Below are 22,855 nucleotides of genomic sequence, written 5' to 3' on the forward strand. Positions count from 1 at the left end.
TCTTGCCAATATACAACTGACTTTGGAAGAAAAGAAAAGGAAAAAGGAAAAAACAAACCACAACCACACACTGCCTCTTAAAAGTGGGGTAACAGGAGAGCAGCTACAGGAATGTAAATCTTCAGCTTTATTTTTATTTTCTGTGTTATTGGAAATGTTTTTATATAACTTTGAGAAATCTTATTTAAATTCTTAGTCTGTACACTGCACTTCACTTTCCAACCTGTTTTTCTTAATGGGTTAACAATAAATATGAAGTCTGTCTTAAAGTAACTTTCTTGGCAATTCATTCCTGGCTAGAGTATGATTAAGCCATCCACTAATATTAACGAGTTTCTTATTATTACTTCAACCAAATATAGACAGTAATGTAGGCTTGGAGGTAGAGGGGCCCTTGGTTAACTTGGAACTTCCATGGTTTCCAGAATTTTCATCTCCATCAGGATGAAAGGATATTTTTGTATTTGGGTGACCAGAATTTTGGTCTCAGATACATTCTTCTATGTTTCAAAGCAGAAATTAAAAATAAAAAAAAAGCAGCACTGAGTTTGAGAGAGCACATTATGCGACTGATTGACTTTACAGAAGAGAATTGTCGGGAAGTGGCTTGTGACTAGATAATAATGTGCAGATGGAAGAAAGGGAAAGACAGAAAACAGACCTTCAGTACATCATAAAAGGGTGGATTTTTTCCCGTGGCTATGTGTAGGTTAAAAAAAAAAAGTTGAATAGATGTGTCAATGTCAAAGATGCCTCCTGTATCAGAGCCTGACAGCATCTTTTGGATTTCCTTTTTTTTAATTTTATACTATCTATTCTTTCTCAAAAGATAATAAATGTCAAGTGTCTCATGAAAAGTCTGTTGTTGAGAAGAAAGAAGAAATACTCTGTCTTGGAGATGATGCATTTCTTACATACGTAAAGGAATTTCTGTCTATATGATTACATAAAATAAACTACTTGTAGACCCCTTTTAATTCATGGAATTTTGAGCTATAACTGAGTGAAGTTAAAAATGTTTTTGAAGCGTATGATCTGAAAACAGCCATAGTCATGGTGGAGTAACTTAGTGGAGAATTGTGTTCTGACAATTTAGATGTTAAATGTGTAACGGCTTAATCAGATTTACTATTTTTAGACCTTTAGGGGTCAGCATACCCTAAGAATGGTTCAAAAGGTTAACTTTTACAAAGTAGGCAAGTGAATGCCATAAACTGGTTCTCTGTGAAATATTTTCTGTCCAATTGCAAGAAACAGGATTCTGCTGCTGCTCACAGATAGTTTAAAAACTGGGTAGTTACTGTGTTTCATGTGTATTATTATTCTGATGCATTAAGTTAATATTTTTTGCTGTTTAGAAAGCTATTTCTTCCAAGCTAATACTTAGGTATTTGTGTATACAACAGAAGTTGTTGTATAGACAAAACTAAAATTGATACACTATTTTAGATCCATCATTAGTAAGGCACATAATTCTTTATGCTTTTACTCCTACGGAAGTTTAAAAAAGGGATTATGGATAAATCTTATGTCATTATACTGGTTTGGATGAGGAAGGTTTTTTTCTTAGAATTTTATTTGGGTATTAACAATTGAATTGCATTTTCTTATCGTAAAGATGATAGATAAATTACAGCAACATAATGTTCAATATGTACCCTTGGTAGACATTCTGGTGCATTTTCTCATTGAACTACTAAATCAAAGCAACTTTTAATCTCCTGTTTAAATTTGTATGTTGAAGTGTGCACCATTTGGTGTTCCGCTTGCTTTGTCATCTGTCCTTTATGCGGCTGGTACTGTACTTTATCTAGTTGTTCCTTGCTTGTAACTTGGAAGCTTAAAAGCTGATTTTAGAATAATCCTGTAATGATTTATTCAGATATTTTTTTATAGCATACTGAAATGTTGGCGATTAAATTATTTGTCAAAGAACAATGATGGTAAAGCACAGCTGAGATGAAATTTAGCTGACTAGGTGAAAATTCAGTCAAGCAATGAGAATTTTTAAAAAACAGCAAAAATGTTAGGTGCAGAGAACTGATAGGTTTATGGCGGTTATGTGGGATAATATGTAACCTGTAAATAGATGTTATAAGATAAAATATTTGAAAGAAGCTAGTGTTTAAGAAGAGTGTATATGAAGTGTTTTATCGCTGAGATTTTCTTTTTAACTTTCCATGTTGTTTGGAATATAATATGCCTGTCTGGATTGAAGACATTTGCCTGTCTGTGTTCTGGTGTATTAGGAAGAGTGAAAGAACAGCCTGTCTGCAAGGCTTATTATTTTGGGTTTGTATCTAATTTAAATGAACCATTTATCCCCACAGCACCGAGTTTTTAATAGGAGGATAGTGCCTTTTTTTCATTTCTCTCTAAGAATACTTGAGAGAATGTATCAGGAGCATTGGCAGCAGGCAGGCGAAGACTGTGGAATTTCCAAATGAAAAAAATTCAGAATCCAAGCTAGAGAGCCTAGGATAGTAGTCCATTATAAAAATAAACTTACATTGGCAAATAGGTCCATATCTTTGCATTGCAGTGGCGGCGGGGCGGGGAGGGAGGCACGTTGCACCTGGGTGGAGCTGTTACTTTAGCAGGGTTTGCATGCATGAGGAAAACTGCACAAACATTAATACTGTGAAAACACAAGACAGAACCTGAAATTGGGTGCTTTTCATACTTAGATATACATTCAGGGCTTGATATGTCAGTTTTCCAAAAGAGTTAGCAGGATAGGAAAGTGGTGAGTGTGCAAATACTGGAGTCAAATTTGTGTCTTATTTGACTCATATCATGTACTGTGTTTGAATGGGTGCAGCTATACTTGTTCTGTATTATATATTCTTTCACTATTGTAATGTTTATACTTGTGTCATATCTCTGAGCACCTATGACTTTTAAGGACAGGCCAGAAATTAGGTGAAGTCTTAGAATATCAAGTACTGTTTAGTCTGTTTTGACAACAAAATTGTAATTTTGCTGACTCCAAAATGAAAAGCATTGTATAATTATTATTTGGCATTTCCTAAAATAAGGTAATAGATTCATTATTTTTAACAGCAAAGTGGTTTGATTCCTTAAAAGGTGGTTGTTATACTTTTCAAGCATAGAAATAAATATATTTCTAAACCATTATTTAAAGCATAGATGGAAGTGTAAGCCAATGAACCAATTTTACTTGTAAGAATTTGTTGTCAACTCTAAGTTATGATCCATATAGGCACTTTCACTGTAGCTTGTTATCCTTCAAAAGAATGTTTGTGAGGGTTGTAAAAATACTTCAAAATTGCATGTCTGGAAACTGTAGTTCAGAGGAGACTCTAGCTTTAAAGAGATATGATAATGTAGATTGAAACAGGACTGCAGCATCGGCTTGTTCAGGGAAATTTGAAAAGTGTTTTATGGTAGTGAGCTGTTGTTTTCCAGTCTTGCTCCCTTCAGGAAAAACAGAAGAGGAAAACAGATATGCAAACCTCACGTTATGTATATACAGCTGCTGGGACGCATGTGCGTGTGATAAGGTTACACATAGACAATTGTCTTAATTGCATTGTGTGTTTGTGCATGCATTGGTCTTGCATGAATGCATGGTGCTTACTGGTAAGAATCTGGCCATAGCTTTCCTTGTATTGACGTGGTCATGATGCGTATATGCCAGTGTATTGCTTACGAAAATACTGTTTAGTTCTTCTGCTGTATAGTGAATAATATTCAGGAAATAAAACGTCTCTAGAAATATTTTTGCATTTATGTTCTCCCATTTTTAAATACCATTAATTGTCAGCCATCTCTTTTGCATTCATGGTAGTTGAGGCAATATACAGTCATATGCATAAGTTAAATAAAATGAATAATCTTTTTTTTTTTGCTGAATTCCTAGCAATGAAACTCCTGTTCCTCCCCATGTATTTGTAGACTATCTTACTAGAAGTAGTAAGTTTGTCTACTTTCGTAATGATTTTAATGTACTTTTTAGAGAATTTTGTTTTGTAACACTAATTACAAGGACTTGTCTGAAATTAGTATTGTGTGACTTTAACAAACACACACACACACAAAGATGAAGGGGTAAAGAAAGCTTTAAGAGTAATGTGGTGTTGTAAAGATTTTTCATCTGACGCTCTAGTTGCATCAAAAAGCAACTAATTCTAGAGGTGCTGCTTTCGCTTTCTCCAGAATACACCCATTACAGCTGTAAACACTCTAAAGTAAATCTGAAGCCCTTCATCCAACACTGTAGTAGAGACAGAATAAACCGTACTTGTCATACTGGAGTCTGTTTCTTCTATTACGTGTCTCAACAGGGGATACTGTGAGACTGTTCTTCCTCTCCTTCCTTCTTTTAGCAATAAGGAATGCTGTTTACCTGGGAAAGAAGGAAGACCTGGATATTGCAAGGGTGTGTATGCAAAAGAATGTACATTGTATGCAGAGAGGCAGTCTCCTCTTCGCGCATGTGGCTCAGTTGATTGGTGTCTTTCATGTGTGCTGTGCTTTCAGCATCAAACTTGCTGTGTGCTAGCTGTCAGAGATCCTCTTGCAAAGTAAAGTGGCCAGGGTAGTTGCAGGTTTCTCTGCAGAGTGTAGGAGGCAGAAGAGAGGTTGAGAGGATGGTCTTGCATGAGTCAAACATAGCAAGAGAGGCTAGTAACTCTTGAGCAACACTAAGTATGGAAGATGAAGAAAATGTCTTGCATGGAAAAAGAGGGAATAGTGTGCCATGAGTTAGAAAAAAAAAGGAGCTAATGGTAACTGAAAAATCATCAAATACTGCCTGGTCTTTCCTGTGAATATAATCACCCTTTCATGTGCATAAATTCTCATGTCTCCGTCTTCCATCCCATTTTTTTCCGTGTACATCTTGAATGGTTAAATACAATGTATTTCTGGCCAGGCTGCACGCAGAAAGACTCCTCATCAGAAGCCCAACTAAGTATCCAGTGTCTGCCTGGCTCACTGGAGTGTTGTGAGTATGATTTTGTTAGAACCTTTACAGGGTCTAACAAATGTGTAGTGTCTTATCTGCACCAAGTATCGCAAACACTAAAGATGGGGAGAATGCGCACCTTGAAGTATTGCACTTTGAATCACTTAAGTGTTTAAAATATGGGTGCAGCTAACTTCAGAATATCTTGAAATGTGCTTCAGGGACAGCAGCACTTGCTACCACAGTTATTTTTATGTAACGCTTCGGAAGGAGCTTTAGAAGACCTAGCACAAGTGCAAGAGGAATTTGGTTATTTTCTTCTTAAGAAATCTTCATTGTTTCTATTTTAATAACAATTAGAATGAAGCTTCATTTCAGAGCAAAGACATATTAAAAAATTATTTTAAAAAGGTTCCCCAGGGAGTGCACTGGAGACTCTTACCCGAGAGTTCACCTGCGTCTTTAGTGGACCATTTAATTGGAGTAAAGGGTGCGTGGGCAAGGTGTCCTACTGGCACTTTATGCAGAGTGACCTTTCTTTTATGTCGGACACTTAAAGTGACAATATTTTTCTTCGCTTCTAGAGCTGTAGTTTTCTGGGATTTTGTTTAGAGCTCTAAATCAGCAAAGCCTTAGTTGTTTGTTTGCGTTAGGGGAGGTTGAGTGCATTTGGATAAGAGAATTTTCACTATAATTAATGGGCATCAGGAAACATGACCCTGCCTAGATAAAAGGGAGTTCTGGATCATTAAGATTTAGATAATGGAAGGGGTTATATGTGAAAAGTAATTGTCTGGTATGACAATAGCAAAAGAAAAATGGAATGGGAGGGTTTACTTTGTTTTTAGGTGGTTTAGAAAACATAAACACAGCATGTTTAGTAAAACGCTAGCAGACACTATGTTTGGAAATTATGTAATAACTCCATATAGGCTGTAATGATATCCTGAAACCCTGTATTTAAACTAACCTGAATTACAATGAGAGATAAACAGAATATTTACCCATCCCTTATGAGCTGCTGCTGATATGTAAATTTATTCTTCTACTTTGCACAAATATACTTTTGAGCTACTGCTTAAACACTTCAAGGTCCTTAGCCAAACAGTTTTAATGATGCCTCCAATATTATGAAAGTGTGACATTTGATGAATGCCTTGTATAGTTGTGATATCGGGGAAAGTGTAAACAAAAAACGCACATCAAGTCATCGTGCAACACCTAGATAATTTATAATTTTACTGTTTATATCCATCTTGACATTTTTTATCTGCCAAAGGCAGGTTTCATTTGGAATCTTAATCTGAGATTTATTTGGTGGATCTGGAAATCATAGCTCGAGTTCCCACAGGAAATGGTCCATCTACCAACAGATTAAATGGCAGTCCTGCAGTTGTTAAGGGAGCTCTGCATTTAACACACATGCATACTCATTCAGTCAGCACTGTGGAGAAAAATTAAAGTAGTAACCCAGGTTTAGGAACAATGTAGCTAAAAAGTCCCATATTTGCTGAATGACAAAGGGTTATATAGCAGCATTTCATTTTATTATTCGTGCTTGAATTTCTTGTTTGCTTTGTTGAGTCTGCTGACGAATACTAATAAATGCCTGCAACAATCCAGACGAGAGATGCCTGGCAACAAAGCTATGCGGTGGACCTCCCTGATCTTCTCCAGTTCACAACCTGACCTTTTGAAAAATTGGCTGGGCTAAGCTGCAGAATTTGGGTGTAATGGTTATTGTTAACTCCAGCTTTAGGATTTATTAATTTGTGTGATCAAGACTTACCTATACTTCAAAGTTTCAAAAGACCAAACACAATCATCCATCCATTAGAACTAACATTGTGTTTCAGTGAATCCCACTTAGTATCTGCCTAGAGATTCTGCTGTTTTGATGCATTCGGAATATAAAAATGCTTTTTCAAGTGTGAGACCAATCCAATGAAAATCTGATGTCTTCTCAGAGACTAATATTTTAAAATAACAGTATGTTAATGAATTGCATACGGAGAGTGGAATGCCAAAGGAAATGTCTGATATTTACACATTAATAAATGCATCACGATTAACTGCAGTGAATACCAAAATAATGACTGGCTGCGTATTTTAAAGACTTAGAAGTGGTTTTCTATTTTAAATGGTCACCAGCTTGTACACAATTGCTGTTTATATGCAAAATAGGAGGGCAAAAGACTTAGTGAGAGCGTCAGGCAAGGGAAACATCATTACTAAAATAATCAAAATCCTTGGAGAATTGTAAAAAATTGCCTTTGCCAGAATAACTCCAACTGTTCTTAATCTCCTTCTCAATTTATTTCTTTATGAAGGGTGTTGCCAGGGTTCCACACAAGTACAGGTGAATAAAGAAGCATTCAAAGTAGCACAGATGTCCCCCCGCTTAAATTGCTAACACAGAATGAATTCACTGTTCTCTTTAGATTCCTTTAAGGAATAAAAAAATGAACCATTAAACTTCTGAGTTTTGTCTGTACTTTAGCAGCCAAAATACTTTCAAGCCTTTGTGTGTGTGTGTGTGTGTGTGTATGTGTGAGGGAATATGGAGCAAACTAAGGCATTAATGCAAAATATAACGTAGGTTATTCTTATTTCATTTTCAGATAACTTTCTCAATAAAGTTCCAAAAAGAATAAGTTGTTCTCTTTGATCATGATTTTGGAAAACTTAAATGCTTAGCTGTAGGTTGAGCATTTGAATTATATCGTTCTGTTAACCTGACTGACTTTTGACCAGTTTTAATTGTTCTGAAGTTCTCTGTATTAGAACAATAATCAATGAAAAAAAAAAGTTATTTCATTTCTTCTGCCTACTAATGAAATTACAGGAAGTTTGTCGACACTGTACACTGCACGTCTGCCTTTAATATAGAAATACTGTTGTCTGTCATGTGAATGAAGGTTATAATAATAAAGGAATGTGGAAGGTTACTGATCTAGTTATTTGAAATTTCTCTTAATTTTTTGATTGTGTAAATGTTACTTTATAATTCATAGTAAAAAATGGTATTTTTTTTCTTGAAGTCCAATTGAAATGAGTTGTTAAAACCTCTCTGGCAGAAGAGAAAATTTGAGGTCTCTGAGGAGGAAACAGGGGCAGGAAGGGCTGCCAGTGAGGTAGCACAGGCTTCAAGATATAGCATGGATACAGCGCCTAATACTTCTGCAGTTTTACCTCTGCCGTGACTTACTTAGTGACCTCGATCCAGTTACTTCATTTCTCTGTGTCTTGATCTTGATAGCTTTAAAATTACTATCACAGTGTTTATGCATCCCTTATAAAATATCTGTGAGAATTTCCATAAAAATTGCTCTTGGGGAGATTCCAATTGGACATGAGAGGGAAATTTTTCACAGTGAGGACAGTCAACCATTGGAATAATCTCCCCAGGGAAGTGGTTGCCTCGGCCACATTGGACACCTTCAAGAGTCATCTGGACAGGGTGCTGGGCCATCTTGTTTAGACTCTGCTCTTCCTAGAAAGGTTGGACTAGATGATCCCTGAGGTCCCTTCCAACCTGTGATTCTGTGATTCTGTGAAAATGTTGTTTTCAAGGCTTATTTCAGTGAATGTCTCTCATTTGTTTCTTAAAATAAGAGCAGATATCCCACCTCAGTGTAAAATCTGTGACCTTTTTGAGTAAGAGCTATTAAAAGTAAGTTGATAGTCATTCTTCTGAGTTGACCCATGATGCTCTCAGCAGGGCCCACAGTTATGTATTGTTGGGGCACTGAGTGTACAATGCATCTATGTGGTGATTTCCTCTTCCTAACTGCCAAGGGCTTGGCCAGTTATACGTGGTGTTTTGGCTGGGCAAGGCACGGAGAAATAAAAGGAATTAGCTTTGTATTACAAAACTACTCTGAGCTCAGCCTTCACTTGTTATCAGGTTCCTGTAACCGCCATTCTGCCATGCTACAGAAGTCATTTAGTGAGATCTTAGAGTCCTACTGAATAATCATCTTAAAGTTTGCCCAGTTTTCTTTAAATGTTAGAAAAAGTGTGTCATGAAGAGACAACAATTTGCTGTTAGTTGCCAGGTTATTGGTTCTCAGTATACTACACTGCACTGAAGAGGCCTAAATAATTACTAACATAAGTAAATCTGTAGTAAGTCCAATGATGAGTAAAGCTGTACTTTTTATTATTTGTTTGTTTTGGAGAAAATGGATGTTGACCTTGTACTTTTTGTACTAAGCGTTTGTAATAGTTTTCCAGAAACAGGAATTACTTTCTTCTCAAAAATCAAGTACAGCATCTTTTCTTGGGATTAACTCCGAAAATTTCTTTGCAGATTGTGGGAAAGATAAAATAGGAAAAAGTAAAAAATAATGAACAACCTTTGAGATATGCATCTAAATCATGTATGTTGCGTCTGTGTCAACTCAAATACAAATGAAAAAGGAAATAACAGACATTCTGAAAATGCATAAAGCCTAAACCCACTCTTTTCTTTCCACTTTTGCCAGGCAATAGGATCAGATTTCTTCCACCAGCCTCATTTTCTTTCTTTGCATATTTATGCCTATAAAATCCTTTAATTTTGGTTTCCCATTCATTTTCAGGATTTATGCCTTTTAATCATTTAGTAAGGGGTGAACTGTTGAGCGATCTGAGTCTTTCACAGTCATTCTGTTTGGTAGAAGTTCCAATAGTTATATAGCTGAGTGAATGAATGTTTGTCTTAGACAAAAAGGCTGACTCATCATTTTCAGCTCATAAAGGAATATTCGGCAGTAGTACTAATTTCATTTGCATAGCTTGAATAGTTAGTGGCTATGAGGTTCGAGTTTTCCATTAGACTTAAATATTTAATTTCTATTTATTTATTATATATGTAAGAATTCAAGCATTAGATGTTATGAACTTAAAACAATTCCATAATCTGTTTGTCCCATGAAACTATTAGAAATTGCTCTTTATTAATGCAGCAGCTGTCTTGTCCTAACCGTTTGTTAGAACACTTGTAGGTATGCATGCGTTGTCATACATGCATGCCCAAAAATTATCTTCTCAGAAGTGTTTGTAACATTATTAACATACAAAAAATCTAGATATTTTGAAAGTTGATAATAAAGAGTAGGAATTAGTCGGGTGAAAATAAAAAGGAGGTGAAGTTCTCGAGTACTGCTCTTACACACTTGACAGTTATTGCAGCAAGTTGAGGGTGACGTGTGGTTTGCAGGTAGGAGCAAAAGCAAGTCTTTTTAAACCTAGTAAGCATGTCCTTTTATTTCAGTGAGAAAAGGTTAGTTTGGTATAGGGGTGGGGTGGCTCTTTGCTTTGATAGTTTTGTTGGATAGTGAATATTCCCTCTTGGTGTTAAAAATTCAAAGTTTTTGGTATTGTACAAATGCAAAAAACTGCCACAGAAATTGAAGCTGTGTTGTTATTGTTTAGACTGAGGAAAAAAAAACCCCATGATTAACAGTAAATTAGAGTTTGTCAATCACTGAATTTTTGGGGCATTTTACTTACAATTTTAGTAATTGAGGTTGCAGTTAGTTCCTCAAATGTAGCACAATGTTTTGTTCCACATTTTTTTCAATTTTTTAAACTTACAGTGTCACGTAGGAAGAGTAAGCTATTGAGTTTGCAGTCAGCTTTGCTCACACTCCCTGAGTGTGGATGGCTCATTCTCTTCCTTCCTGGTTTTGCTCTTTTTCCTATTCTGCCCCTTACTGCCATCCCTCTGGGGGTTCATTCATGCAGTCTTTTATAGGCAGATGAGGACATGCATTGTCTGTGCTACAGACCAGCTTAAAACAAATACTAGGAGGCTATAGGTAGCAAGCAGTAAGTACTATTACACTTGAAGCTGGTTTGGAGCTCCAGCAAGGGCTTCCCATGTCCCCATAATCATCTGCAGGCAGATCTGTAACCAGCTGTGTATTTTGCAGTGCTGTGTGCGTGTTCCATTCGGTTTTGTTTTCCTTTATCGTTATTCCTCAGAGTTCCCCTGCAGACCTCTGAGCTGATCAGCACCATTTGGCATGTGGGGTGCTGAAAGACTGCAAATGGGGAAGGAGGTGCCCACCCAGCTTCTGCTGGATGACGGGGCTGCTGAATATGCTGAGTGGTACATAAGGGAAGCTACTGCCTCCTTAGTCTTCCAGGTGAATCTGCACTTTCTGTGCACTCACACCTTTAGCGCTATCAGTGTCAGTACAGGATTCCCTAATGCTGTGCTTTCCCTGATTTTGGTGCCAATCCCCCACTTCTAAGAAACAGCAATGAGAAATAGTGGCTGCCTGCAAAATGTGTTAGGTTCAATGTTTTTACTTGACTTTTTAACCACTCCCAGCTTAACAACACTTAATTCTGTTCTGCCTTTACTATTTCAAGCCATGACACCATTACCTTCCCCTTACATCCCTCACAATCAGTTCCCAGCTTTAATTCTAGTGTCTTTATATTCCTTCTTCCTAGTATTTGCATTTCTTTCCCTCAATATGAATGAGCTATTCATTCAAGATAAATACATACAGATCATCAGCTGTTTGGCTTCTTCCTATAGTGAAATATTAATCTGGGCTACTGATTTGTTCTGTTTTATATAGAAAGTAAGTTGTTTAGTATACTCAAGAACCAGATTCAGTGGTGGTGATACCACTTAATGAAAACTACATAATTCTTTCCAAAGCTTGCAAGGCTGTTTTACCCTTTCTCTGATGTTCCTTATGCAGCCTGATTATTGCAAATGCTACTTACTCCCCAGTGTCTCTCTGCAGCGTTGGTAATTAGTGCACAATACAATTTGCAGGAGGCATGCGGAAAAGCACTGAAGTGCATTGATTAATATTGCTGCTTAGTTTAACAGCAAGACAAGAAGCTACCATGTACCAAGGCCTAAATTACTTGGGGTGGGGGGTCATGAGCTACAATGGAGAGTAAAGTGGGTTTAAAAATTAAAAAATCGCTATGCCCATTGATCTGACTGTTCAAAATGTCTTCCCCAAAGCATTCTACTGACAGATTTAGCATGTTGACAAAAAAAAAAGCATTACAGCTTTATTAAACAAGTGAAAACCTCTAACCTTAATGCCCCTGGGCAGAGTGCTTCCAATTCTGAGTGGAGGAGGCAGCCATAATCTTCTGTCTTACAAAGCCAGCAGGGAAAAACCCCAGATCCTCTGTGTTTCGCCTGACGTTTCCAGGAATGCCACTTAAGGGCTTGCTGTGATGCTGCTTAGTCTTACCAATGTGCTTGAGTGAATTGAATCTGGATGAAAAAGTGTGCTGCAAATATAAGTTGCTTAAAGAAGCAGCATGAGCATTAATAAATGCCAACACAGGTCTAGTTCCATTCTAAATTCTTTTTTTTTTTTCCAGCTGCTATAACTTACAGTTGAAGGCATAAAAATCCATATCTTGACATGGCCTAAGGATTTAGCCTGAAGTTCAGCTCTAATGCAGATGTTTACCTCATCATGCAGACATGTTTACTTCATTCTGGGTTTTAAAAGTGATTTTAAAAAACAGTCTATGTGCTGACTTGACCTGTCATCTAGAGAGCTTTGTTGCTTGTTGGGAGCTCATATTCAGGATGTTTTAGAGAGGCTGCTGAGGTTCACCTGACCCTCTGTTACCACCTGCTGCTCTTCCACGTAGGCACCAGTGATACTATTGGGGTGACCTGGGAAGTATTACATGTGACTATATGGTTCTGGGGGAGATGGTCAAGGGCATGGGGACCCAGGTGGTGTTATCCTTGATTCTGCCAGTAAGAGGGAAGGGCATGGAGGAGAATTGGGTGAAGTAGATGAGGCATTCTTCAGACAACTGGAAGAAGCTTCATGTTCACAGGTCCTGGTCCTCATGGGAGACTACATGATGCTGGTAGTCTGCTGGAAGGATAACAGCAGGGCACAGGTGATCTGGGAGATTTCTGGATTCCACTGATAACAACTTCCCAACACAAATGATTGAGAAGCCAACAAGGAGAGGTGCTTTGCTGGGCCTGATGCTTACAAACTAGAACTGGTTGTGGGTGTCAAAGTTGGCGGCAGCCTTGGCTGCAGTTACCACAAGGTGATGGGCTTCAGGATCCTGAGAGGAGGGAGCAGGACAAAAAGCAGGACCTCAGCTGTGGACTGTCAGGAGAATAGACTTTGGCCTTCTAAGAGATGTGCTTGGAAGAATCCCATGAGATACAGTACTGGAGAGAAGAGGGATCCAAGAGAGCTGGATGATATTCAAGGATCACCTTGTCCAAGCTCAGAAATGGTCTATCCTGACAAGCAGGAAGTCAAGCATGGATCAAGCAGGATGGTTTTTTCCTTGACTTTGGTAAGATTTTGGGCTCTGTGTCCCATGACATCCTAATAGGGAGTAAAGAATGGGTTAAATAAGTAAACAGAGAGGTTGATTGAAAACTGTCTGAATGTCTGCACCCGGAAGGTGGTGCTCAGTTGCACAAAGTCCAGTAGGAGGCAAGTCTCTAGTGGTGTAGTCCCAGGATCAAAAATGGATCCAGTCCTGTTCAACACCTTCTTTCTGGATTTGGATGATGGAGCATAGTATGTCCTCAGCAAGTTTGCTGATGATACAAAACGGTGAGTAGTTGATAGCCCAGAGGGTTACGCTGCCATTCAGGGGGACCTCGACAGGCTGGAGAATTCAGCAGAGAGGAACTTTATGAAGTTCAGCAAGGGGAAATGTGAAGCCCAGCACCTGGGCAGGAATAATCCCATGTGAAGGTACATGCTGGGCACCAATTGGCTAGAAAGCAGCTCTGCAGAAAGGGGCTGGTATCTCAGTGGACAGCAAGTTGAGCATAAGGCAGCAATGCACCCTCGTGACGGGGATGGCCAACAGCATCCTGAGCTGCATTAGGACGAGCATTGCCAGGAGACGGAGAGAGGTAATCCATCCTCTCTGCTCAGTGCTGGTGAGGTCTCATCCAGAGTGTCAAGTCCAGTTCTGAGCTCCCTAGTACAAGAAAGACGGACTTACTGGAGTGAGTTCAGCAAAGAGCTACAAAGCAACTGGAGCATCTTATGCATGAGGAGAGGCTGAGAGCTGAGACTGGGCCTTGAGAAGAGAAGGCTTGGGGGAGTGGATCTTACCAATATGAACAACATCTGATGGGAGGGAATGAAGAGGAAGCAGCCATACTCTTTTCAGCAGTGCCCATTGAGAGAACAAGAGTCAATGGGTGCAAATTAAACCATGTGAAATTCCATCTGAATACAAGGAAACAATTTTTTACTATGAGAGTGATCAAACACTGGCACAGGCTGCCCAGAGAGGTTGTCGAGTGTCTGCTTGCGGAGCTATTCAAAAGCTGTCTGGACACAGTCCTGAGCAACCTGCTGTAGGTGACCCTGCTTGAGCAGGGCGGCTGGACTAGATGATCTCCAGTGGCCCTTCCAACTCCAGTGATTCTGTGAACTCTTTTTAAAGTCCTGGCTGTAAAAGCAGCAAATTCAAAAAAACAAACAAAAAAAACAACCCAGGAACTGTGAAAAGCTTGTTCAGTTGATTGCTCTCGTGCTAAAGCGGTAGAATCCTTGTTTTGATTTGTCTCAGTGGAACTGTGGCAGCTAATGTCATCTAATCTTCTTAGCATTCTGGAGTGAGAAAGGTTTTTTTCTCAACTCTTTCATATAGTGCGGACCAAAGGAGAGTGCAGTTATGCTAAACAAGGAACAAAGTTTCATGGCAATACAGTCACTGGTTATTGCAACAGATATGTTGTGCTTGAATTCTTCCACAGAATGCAACACACTTCACCTGAGGCACTTCAAATATACATGGCTTATAGAAAATGTTGATGCCCTAGAGAAGAAGGGGAGGAAAAGTTATGGCAAGTGGAGCGTTGCACTTCCCCTTCAGTGTGTGAGAGCATAATTTGCAACTATATACATATACACAGATCACTGCATCTGAAATGGGGGAAGTGGACAGGATGATGTTTGGTAGGTAGTTCTTTATAATATAAATCAAATGGGAAACACATCTCAGCCAAGTGTATGCCTCCCTATAAAAAGCTTTGCAACTATTGACATTCAGACTAGGTTAGTTTTCAGATAGTACTAACTGGGGAGGATTCAGAATTTTGCCCTGATATGTTGCCACTCCTAAATTGAGGCAGGTTCCTACAGTAGACATAGTGTGTTGTTTAATGCCTGTTTCTTTAGAGATCCTTGTTACTTACTGTAAGGAGGAGCAAGAGGTTGAATCCAGTTTTAAAACACAGCAGCACTTAAAAGGAAATCTCTGCTCAAAAACCTGCAGGATTTTGAGGCAGTGACCAACAGTATACATTTGCTCAAGGAATCCAGGTGACTGTGGGTGTCTTCAGTTGCTGCGTTAGCTGTGAAATGATCTGAGGAAGACATTTCAATCACAGTACTGAAAGTCATTTTAGGTTACACTTGTTAACAAATGTTTTGCCTAATTATGGTCCCCACATATTTATTACTGCTCAGAAACAAAGATTCTGGTACACTGTTGACTGTTGTTTCTTTAGCGCAAAAAGCAGTGGTTATAGTTTAGAGGAATGGTGAGAATGTATTCAAGTGGATTTGTGCTGAAGTAGATCAGGAGCGGGTACAATAACTTCTTCCTCAAGGAAGTAACTCATAGCTTTCTGTGGGAACTCGCTAAACTGACTCCAGCCAATCCACAGGTCATCTCTCTGTGCCCTTAGGATGCCTCCTCTGCCATTGGCTCTATCTTTCCTTTTTCAAGGAAAGAGGAGTCTATTGCAACAGATTTTAGAGACAATCTTCAGTATTTTTGACTGGGAATCTGTGCTTTTGTGTCTTACATGCAGCATGACACCTTGATACTGATTGAGGTGTATTTTCGGGCTATTTGTAGATGACTGCAACTGTATAGACAGTTTCTTATTTTTGATGAAGAAGTCATATATTGGATCGAAGAATGTTTACTGTCTAATTTATCCAAAGTGTTTGGAAAGGCTAACTTTATTAAATGAACCAAAGCTCCAGTGTTTGTTCTCTATTGATCTAAATGAAGCAATGAAGAATATATGCACTTTTTCCCATTGGCAGGTTTTTTTATGCTTCTTCCTCCTTATTTTTTAATATAGTTCTATAATTAAAACTTCCTTGTTCTTACTTTATGAAAGAACATTTATGGCATGTAGATCTTTTTCATTTAAATACCTTGATATCAGAAATATGTCCTAAAAATATCTAGTAGCTAAGCTTAAGAGAACTACCACACTCAACATTTTAATCAGATAATTTTTCCCTTTGGCACAGTTTGTGCTTTGCATTCTTCAAGTTCTTTAGTTGTATGAGCCTGTACCTTACACTCTCCAGGAGTGAATAATAGGGCCTTAAATTTGTTGTTGCTGATTACAGCTTGCTGATACTCCTTTTGTAGCCAAAATGGATTGGAAAAAGACTTCAGTATAAGTCAGAATCTCATTCACAATCTGCAAATTTACCTATCTACAGATAAATTCATTGTATCTTACTAGAGTAGAGCTGATTTTTACAAAGGACAGGTAGATGATTTCCTGGGGTCAGCATTATTTTAAGCAGTCATTTAAGGGGAACAGGGTTTAAGAGATGGTGATCAATTTTTCAGGTTTCCATAAGAAAAATTCAGTAAATATGTTGTAACTCCTATGTCCGTGCTCTAGGTAACACAGCTTTCATTCCTTAGTGGGATGAGGAACCTGTGAATCTGAAACTAGAGTACTTTCTCACTTCTGCTACAAATAAGAATATAGCAAGCCATTTTTGAATGAGAAATCTCAAGGTTGTGCTTCTTTCTCAAAATGAATAAACGTGTTCGCTTCTATTTTCAATTAGAAACACACATTCTGGAACAGAAAAAAGAAGGCTTTTGTGTTGAGTTTCAATTTCATCAGAACTCTCAACAAAGCCCAGAATTTTTCATCGAGACAGAAGCTGAAGCACTGAAACTTTCAGATTTGTCAGTAACCGGTCAAAGAAGCGGAGCCCCAAATGACTGTAGTTCCAGTTCTGAAGAATCAAGGTAAAAAGAAATATCCCTGTATGCAGTTTTTCTAGATTCAAATTATAGACAATATACATGTGGATTTTTAGATAAAGATAGGGAAGTTTACTTCCTAACAGAGAATCAGTAAGTCAGCTTTTTACTTAGACTCACCATATCTGCCTTTCTTTCTGTGTAGAATGCAGCACTTAACCCCTGCATTCACTGGCACTGATAGAAAATACGATCATCGCAATGGCTCATGTGACACACTGCCGGTATTTCAATGTCTGTGATCTCTCCAGAAAATTTTAAAAATGCATTCTGAACAGAATTACAAAAGATGATCTAAAAGTCTAGTAGTGTCTGTGGCTTTACACAATAAGCACAATGTACCCTAAGTATGATGCGTGGGTAGGAATCAGGAGTGAAGCAGGGTGGATGTGAGTAGGAAGCAGGAAGAAAGCAGGGTGGAGTCTCGATGAACTTGGAAGAGTAAAGAAGAGCTGTAATACCTTGTAGGCAGTCTGTGACAGGAATCTGGAGAGGGAAAATATGGTTGAAAAGTGTAATGTGAACTCTGAAGATTTTATTCTGTGATTCATTTTGGTCATTTATTGTCACTAATTTCCGCACTGAGCTATGGCCCTCTACTGCAGTCTTAAGAAACATAGAGACTCATGCTATATGTGACGTACTGTGAAGGTATACCCAGCTGACTGGGGAACATGCTACCAGTTTTGAGCGACTTAGACATTCTGATGCTCAAAGCTTAACTGAGAGTGACAGAGTTGCTTTTGAAAATGGGATCGAGACTTCAAAGCACTGTGATGTACTTCTGAAAATGTACTCTTAATTTTTCACCTGCCTGACAGATTCTACACCTGGTTCTGTTATCTTTAGCATGATCTAGTGGTGACCCATTGGACCAAAACCAGTCCGTAGTATGTTTCCATCTGGCCTGTTGCCTTTTTTAGCATTAGGACCTGAGATACGCTCTTAGGGCAATGCATCCTGCACTAAAAGTCAAATATAATCCTGAGTGCTTAAATACAGCCCAGCACAGAGTCAGCCAAAGGTTGTTGCTCCTACTCTTCTCCAGTACCACTCACACTGGAAATCAGGCTGGTCTTGAACACCAAGATTAACCTCCTACAGCAGTCAAAGTATTGAAACATCTCATCTGCAAAGATGTAGGATCCTTAAGCTATAGGCCAAAGCTCATTGTGGTAGATACTATATAAACAGCACAAAATCTGTCCTTCCCCAAATAGACTGCAATTAGAATATAAGATGAGAAAATATCTTAATATAGAACAACCCAGGAGATGTTGAGTCAGTATAGATTTGCATTGTAGATAATGATCTTCGTGTACCATCAATGTGACTAGTCAAGTTTTCTTTTAGACATCAGGAAGAAAACATTTGAGGCATTGAAAGATGATGATGAGGTATATTCAGACTTGCTCAGGGGGAGCATATCCTGAACATGGAAATTGCACAAAAAAGCTTGAGGTTTGTAATGTCTGGGCAATAGTATCCAGAGGCCTCTATCACTTGCAGTTCAAAACAATGCTAAATGAAATTTTCTAGACAGAGCGAAGATTAAATATGCTTTGAAGGATCTTGAAAGTGAAGACAAGCAGTTCAGGCACTCTTCCACCCCATATATACACTATATGCACTATATTACACTAAGTAAGTAGTTTTTTTATGTGAATCGCCCTGCTGTCTATGTTTGATGTGCTTTATGTTGCACCATAATTTGCCTGCAGAGTACCAATCTTATCTTCCTTCTGAAAGAGCCATAGAGAAAACAAATCCAATGGAAGCAGGTGAAGAAATGGGTAGCTGAGTGCAAACAACTATCTACTTAAGGGAATGACTCTTTGGAGCAACAGATGGCTTTCCTTTTCTTTGTAGGATGTGAATTACGCATAATGAAAGTAATATAGACAGTAGAAATAGGAGTTGAAAGGGTATAGCTTTTCTATGGCTACATCTTATGACTCATTGGCTATGAAGCCTATAAACAGAAAGCGTTTAAGGGAAGCAAATGTTAAAAATATTAGGTAATCCCTCTTCTAATCCATTAATCTACTGATTTTGCTGCCATTTTACAAGTGAGATCTGAGTTATCTGTGAGTATCAAAGGATAGCCAAGGAGTTTTATAAAAGTCTTGCCATGAGACAGAATTTTTGTGGCCATTGAATCTTGTCTTATTTTTCCCTGTCTATGGCTAAATAAGTAGTCTTAAAACTCTGTGCTATACAGTGTGGAATACCTGTTGTCACTTATAATATTTACAATAACACCATAATTTTAAAAATTTCTGCAAGATGAGCTCCTAGATCTTGTCTTCTAGATATTTGCATTTCACTTCATGTGGAATTGCCCATCCTACCAAAGAATTTGATCTCGTTTAACCTGAGAATCGGTTTGATTCTCAAATGTTTCATTTCTTTGTCAATCCATGTTAGGCACAGGTTTTTAATATTTGCTTCCCTTAAGTGTTTTCTATTTATAGGCTTCATAGCCAATTTATATTCTTCTGCTTAATGCCTTAGCACTGTAGTATATTTATTTACTATTCCATGTTTACAGGCTTTTTTTTTTCAGAATTACGGATTGAAGAAGTGGTAGAAGGAAATCACTTTTACTGGCTATTTAATACATTTCAATGGTTAACAAAATTTGATAATTTATTTCTGTGTACTTTGTTTCAGAGGAGGGGAGAAACTGGTTTTGCAGTATTTTTCTTTCTTTTTTTTTCCTCTTAAACACAGCACCGTAGAAAGAAAGGCTAACAGGATGCTCCCTGAATTTATATCATCATGGAACAATACTGCAGATTTAGGTGGAAAAACAGAAACTGCATTCCTTTTAAAAGAATTGGACACTCTGAGGGCCAAAAATAAAAAGGTACAATTGAGATATTCAGATCACAGTATTTGCTCTTTTATGGTTGTCTTACAAAACATACATTTTAAACTGTTCCTAATTTAGTTTTGTTATTTATTTTAGTGCACCAATCAATAGCTTTCTTGTCATTTTGGATTCTTAGCATCTGCTTAACAACTGCTTCTCTGGAATTAAGAAAATCTTTCATCCTGCCATTTGACCTTTTTAATCAGTGACATAGGTTCTTGCATCATGCATGAAAACCAACGAGAACCAAAACAAAGGCCAGGATTTCATTAATTGAATCTCGAGCTACCTGTGGTCCAGATAATGAATGTGCCCTGATACCTCCTCCTTGATGAGGGGAAGAAAATTCCATCCTACTTGCACACTGCATTGCTCCTACAGTTAGTAGTGGTTGCATGCACCTGAACAACAGAAAAGTCTACAGTCTTTCCATGAAGTGTTATTGAAGAGTAAATGGCAAGCTCAGATACCTGTCCAAGAACAGATCTAGTGAATTCCCAGTTAAAAAAAAGGCCTCAACATGTGAAAGAATGTTAGTTTTCTATGCACATGAAAAATTATGCATTTACACCAGTCTCCTCAGGCTGTGATGTCAGTACTCTTGGTAGGAAATAGGCTATTCATGCAGACAGCACCTGCATTATAATTCCATGTAATTCTGAACTTCCTTAGCGAAAAGGGCCACAGCTGGTGATACCTGAAGAAGAGAATCCCAAATAGAAATAATGTCACACACACTGCTGCTTGTCTCACAGAGCAAGATAGGGCAGATGATTAAAAATATGTTTTTAACATTTGTCCTTCAAAGACATAAATATAATTAACTGAACTTCTGTTGCATTGCTTAGTGTTTGTATTTTGGGGGTAAGTAGCTATTATTTAAAATTCTGTTGTGGTTAAAAGAGATGGTTGACTGTTTCAGCTAGATAAGAATCTTACTGTCCATTTGTTCAATTCAGCTTCAGGATAAGCTGTCTGAAAAGGACAAGGAGCTGAAGACAATAAAACTGGACTTAGAACTGCAAGAGAGAGCTACAGAAGCTAAGATTGCAGAAAAGATTGCAGGTACAGTAGGCAAGCGTTTAACAGATGGCTGTATGGCTCATACAGTACCCGCGGTTGCTATATGACGTGGCCTAGTGAATGTTAGCTTTATTTGCTAAAGGAGGGAAGATTTGACTTTTTTTTTGTGTGTGTGGCTGTTTAGAGTTGCTTAGAAAATAGGTGGCTTTAACATCCTGGTACTGGTATTAGCAGGAGCTTTACCTGTATTCATACTGATTTGGGCATTAAATGCATTGTTAACACCATGTCAATCCAATCACAAAAAGGTTGTTTGTTTTGTTGGAAGGTCCTGAACAAACAAGGGGAAATAATGATTACCAGTGCCTCTACCTTTCAACCAGCAGTTCAAATACCACTTATTGTTTTAGCTTGTTCAGAGCAATACTACCCCCTCCCCGTGTATGGAGATAGTCGCGCATTCACCTCAACCAGAGACCTGCACTTTCCTTGAAAAATCTGTCCTTTTGGTAGTAAATGAATTTTTGTCTGATGATGGTATGTCTTCAGTGAATGAAGTTTATACAAATTTACACAAAATTAAAGGTTTTTAAGTTTATAGTTGAATGCACACTTATATTTTTGTTTATTCTTTGAGTAGACGTACAAGAATGGAGAGATTTTGTATTCTATGATTTTGGAGTTTTCTAAAGCAATGAAGCTGAGTGTTTTTATTATTGAAAAGTGACTTTGTATACAGTGTACCCAGTGGATGAAGAATGCTCTGAGGTTTTTCTCCAAGTGTTTCAAAGAAATTAATGGGAGTGCTTTTATAAATTCATTGTATCTTTTGTTCCTAAATAGTCTAAGCTACAGAAAATTGTGTCCTCATAGAATACGCACACTTCATATAGTATTAATAGTACTAATACCTGTACCCAAAATATTGGTACTGAAGGGAAAAATACCTGTCTTCAGGAAAATGGAGCAGAAAATAAACTCCAGCTGAAAAAACAGATGGCTGACTTTCTACTTAATGTCAGACTCCCGAGAATACAATATTCTGTATGTATTATAGATGGAAGAGAGAATTCCTAGTTTTTCTGTGGTGGAGGAAGGGAGAGGCAAATATGATCTACATGTGAGAAAAGAAATGGATATACAGGCATCATTTTATCCTTTTTTCATTTTACATAAACTGCTTGCTTTATTTTTAGAAGAAAATAAATGCTCACTGTGTATCGTAGTTACATCCAGCAGCTGAAAGCTAATGCAAATTGTTTGGGTTGAATCCCAAGTTTTGTGTTTGTTCCTGGATATTTGCACAAGTGTTTTACCTCTGTAGCTGTAATAGAGAAGTATTCCCTCTGATATAGGTGGTCATTGCTCATTAAAACCTGGAAAGAATTGTGCGTCAAAAGGTGTGTCAAAAAAATGTTTAGTTTCATTTTCATGGATACAGTTGAAATATTTGTTGGTGAATTGTTTTTTCCTACATTACTGTTTAAACTTTTTGATTACGTCCTAAGCATAATATTCTCTTCAAAACAGTATGGCATGAATATGGATATAATAATTAACATAGTTATTCCATTTTAAAAGGAAGAATAAGCCATATTTTAATGAGAGCTATGATGTGTAATAAGGATCACCTTTAAAAAATACTCTTTTTTTTCACCTTTTAGAAGTTGAGGAAGTATAAAATCCATTACATGCTGAGAGAGAGGGCAAGAGGCTCCTTACTACTTAAGCTGTTTGCAAAAAGGAAGCATCATTAATATTTCATGGTTCTTCTGCTTCCTCTCTTCTAAGACAGTTCTAAGACAGTAACAATTCTAAGAATGTTACTGAGTTTGGATAAATGTTTTGAAATCTGGAATGATGTGAACCAAACTGAATTTGTGGAGATCTATGTGTCTCTCACATAAAAACCTTGGGGAGTGTTCTAATGGACAAGCAGAACATAATAAAGAAGACTCAGTGTATTTAAGGAAAAACTTCCCCCTTTTGTTAAGTCCTTTGAGGAAAGCAGAACA

General features: G+C 37.8%; 1 protein-coding gene across 14 annotated transcripts in view; it reads left to right on the forward strand.

Moving 5' to 3' along the window:
• The window catches only part of MIPOL1 (mirror-image polydactyly 1), a 202,072-nt gene that overhangs the window by 36,652 nt on the left and 142,565 nt on the right, over positions 1-22,855 (forward strand). For 13 of the 14 annotated variants that reach the window (XM_064460309.1, XM_064460298.1, XM_064460299.1 and 10 more), the window contains 3 exons: positions 16,741-16,927; positions 19,676-19,811; positions 20,777-20,882. In XM_064460309.1, the coding sequence (XP_064316379.1) occupies positions 16,741-16,927; positions 19,676-19,811; positions 20,777-20,882 (429 nt within the window). Of the gene's footprint in view, positions 1-14,741; positions 14,869-16,740; positions 16,928-19,675; positions 19,812-20,776; positions 20,883-22,855 lie in introns of those variants that run through there. The other variant, XM_064460297.1, reaches the window with a different exon arrangement.

The sequence above is a fragment of the Phalacrocorax carbo genome, chromosome 9 (assembly GCF_963921805.1).
Source record: "Phalacrocorax carbo chromosome 9, bPhaCar2.1, whole genome shotgun sequence".
NCBI lineage: Eukaryota > Metazoa > Chordata > Aves > Suliformes > Phalacrocoracidae > Phalacrocorax > Phalacrocorax carbo.